At 52.6% G+C, this 2,870-nt stretch overlaps 1 protein-coding gene across 3 annotated transcripts; it reads right to left on the minus strand.

Moving 5' to 3' along the window:
- Window positions 1-166: 166 nt before the first annotated feature.
- On the minus strand, window positions 167-2,870 carry RPP38 (ribonuclease P/MRP subunit p38). 3 transcript variants are annotated; one of them, XM_061996982.1, is made up of 3 exons: window positions 2,797-2,864; window positions 2,194-2,258; window positions 167-1,232 (listed from the first exon to the last, which is right to left on the minus strand). In XM_061996982.1, the coding sequence occupies exon 3, from the start codon at window positions 1,200-1,202 to the stop codon at window positions 354-356; it is 849 nt and encodes a 282-aa protein (XP_061852966.1). In that variant the 5' UTR covers window positions 1,203-1,232; window positions 2,194-2,258; window positions 2,797-2,864; the 3' UTR covers window positions 167-353. The 3 variants fall into 3 exon arrangements, with proteins under 3 accessions (XP_061852966.1, XP_061852968.1, XP_061852967.1); XM_061996984.1 differs by having other exon boundaries at window positions 2,194-2,319; window positions 2,797-2,844; XM_061996983.1 differs by lacking the exon at window positions 2,194-2,258 and having other exon boundaries at window positions 2,797-2,870.

Consider the following 2,870-nt stretch of genomic DNA (forward strand, 5'->3'; position numbering starts at 1 on the left):
TTGGTATTGATTTGTTTGAATAGTTATACTTAAATCTGTTTTGCTTGAAGCATGTTCATCTGTGCAAAAAATACAAAGTTCACTCAATGCTTTGCAGTAACTCCAAGGATATACTTATTATGTCTTAAATTACGGGGGTGTATTGATTACCAATGCCATATTTACCCCTGGGTAAAGACTCACACCCAAATCTCAGCAGTATTCTTTATTAAAACAGAAAGTACCTCAGCTGAACACAACATCAAGTTCACGTTGTAGGCGAGTGCTTTACGCCCAACACATAGTTCAGTCAGAGCTGTACTTCAGCACTGCGTTCAAACAGCAGTTTCAGGGGAAGAACCAACTGAGCCCCGTTAGGCTGAAAAAGCCTTTTTCTTCTTCCGAGGCGGTTTCTTTACCTTATTTGGATTTGGAACAAGCTTCTTGAGTTTCAAAGGCTGCAAAGTGACATTGGCAAGGTGGAGCTGACTGCTTCCCGTCCGCTTGCGCTTCTGCCCCGTCAGCTCATCTCCCAGCGCCGTCACGAGCTCCTCGACTTCCTCAGCTTCCGAGGAGTCCGTGTTGGCATCAGCCACCTGCGCCTCAGTTCTGTGCTGGAACCACGGCACTTCCACAGCTGGTACCTTGGAAATGATTGCTTCTATTGCTTCAGCAAATTGATCAGAGGGCTTCTTAAAGCCCAGAGCCAAGGTGGACGTTAAGCCAAGCAGCGGAGCGAGGGTGGCGCTGAGCCGGGGCACCTGTCCTGCTGGGGTGCCGCGGCTGGCGCTCAGCTGGATGAGATGGGATGTGATCATAGCAGGCTTTGCAGACTTGCACACCAGCAAGAGAAGCAGCTCGTTTTTTTCCAAGGCTTTTGTGACTTCATTGATTCCGATAGCAAGCTGTCTTCTGATGCTTATGTCAGTCCACCCTGGTTTTTGCTGAGGGCCTGTTTCCTCCTCTTTAGGGAGCTCCTTGCTGGCAGCGTCACACTTGGGTGCCGCTTGGTTTTTTGCAACGGAACGTTTTTTCTGTCTTGGTGCCTCAACCTTTTTAAGTCCAATACTTTTAATCCTGTCTTCCAAAGTCTGCAGTATAAAATGCATATCTTCTCCATCTATGGTTTTCCACTCAAAAACAAAGGGGTTATCTAGACATATTTTTACAGGGATTTTCTTTGCCTTACGAAGCGTTGCTGTCCCTGGTGCAACTACAGCCATCCTGAGGTCCTTTTGTCTTTGCCACCCTAGCTGTGAAGGGGCAAAAAAAAAAAGAGGTAAGCATTAGTTCAGCTAATGTACTGTTTGCTGAGACATCATTACCAGAAGCTCCTCACATTAGCTCAGTGCTAATCCTTAACAAATCCTTCACAAAGTACAGACACTGCTTTGGGGGTTTTTTCCCATCGATTTGACTGGACAGTGAGGCAACCCCAGTGACAAGAGACCCTTCTGAAGCTGAACAACAGCAGCAGGAATTAGTGGCTGCCTTTAGATACTCACAAAATGCCATTCTGCTAATCCCATCGGTTCTGTGTGTGCTGGTGCAAGTATGACAAACCTCATCTTCACTGAAATTCCCCAAATGGTTTGTACTGCCATAAAGCAACATCGAGCCTGAAGGATTTTCCCTTCAGTTAAACCCTCGTCTGGGATCCCTTAGGGGAAACTCATCCAACAGAGTTCAAACTGTGAAGCTGTTATCCAGAATGACAGTCAGAAACATAGCTGCAGTATTTTAGAGGAGAGTAAAACTAAAGTAAGTATTTAAAAATACAGCAGAGCACAGGGTCCCTCTCCCAGTACTCTCTGAAGAAACATCCTGCAGGGCCACCCAAGCAACCATCCATTCAGCCCAGTTGTCTGCCTCCATGCTGGGAACTGGAGAAACCATTTGTGGAGGGCAGGGCTGTGCTGGTGTCTTCTGTCATCCATTCCCCTCTGCTCCCAACCACCCTGCATGGTTGCATCAGGGATGGAAGATCTGCTGACTCATTGTATTAGTCCCTGATGGAACTACCATCCATGCAGTTATCTATAGTCCCTTCTGCTTACCACAACCACCGAAGAGTGGAAACAACTACAGAATGGAAATGAACAAACAGTGGAAGCTTTCTGCATGACTGAGTTAGAAACGGAAGCTTATGATATGTCAACAAAAAAAGGAACAAACCCCAAACCAAAACAAAATCCAAACCCACTTCTGGTTTACCGTTTAAAGCTGATGCTTTAAAAACTGATGATCCTTTAGAGGGGCACCAAGCACAGGCAGCAACGCTGGCATGAGAAAGGAACAACGCTAGGAAGATTACATTTTTTCCTTTAAAAACGGGCGCTACTGCAGAAAACGATCACGCGGGGTCAGCAAATAAAGCCACGAGGCACGAAAGGGAAACGCTCAGGTCTCCCACCTCGCCCCAAGCGCCACGGCCCCGCCGCTTCCTGCGGAGAGCGGGGAAACGCCGCCCACGTCTTACCCCGGGCAGCGGCGCGCTGCGGCCGCCCCGCTCCACGCCGCCCCGCTCCACGCCGCCCCGCTCCACGCCGCCCCGCTCCACGCCGCCCCGCTCCACGCCGCCCCGCCACAGCCCTCCGGCAGCCCCGGGCACGGCGGCCCCGGGCACGGCGGCGCTCCGCACTACGCTCCCTCAGCGAGAGGGCCCCGCCGCCCCGCCACACGAGCCGCTCCCCAGGGCCGCCCGCCCGCGCAGCGCTCCCGGCGGGGCTCCGGGCGCAGCATGGCACCGGGGCCCGGCCCGCCCCAGCGCCAGCCCCGCTCCCAACGGCCGCACGCAAGCGAGTGCCCGTGCGCTACCTCTGCCGCGGCCTGTGCCCGCCGCTCCGCTCCCGGGCTCGCCCCGCCGCCTCTCGCTCCGCTCCGCCCGCCGT

This window comes from Colius striatus, chromosome 5, assembly GCF_028858725.1.
Source record: "Colius striatus isolate bColStr4 chromosome 5, bColStr4.1.hap1, whole genome shotgun sequence".
Taxonomy (NCBI): Eukaryota; Metazoa; Chordata; class Aves; order Coliiformes; family Coliidae; genus Colius; species Colius striatus.

Coding starts and splice junctions, on each gene's coding strand:
- RPP38 (XM_061996983.1), bottom strand. CDS start 1,202: ATGGCTGTAGTTGCACCAGGGACAGCAACGCTTCGTAAGGCAAAGAAA.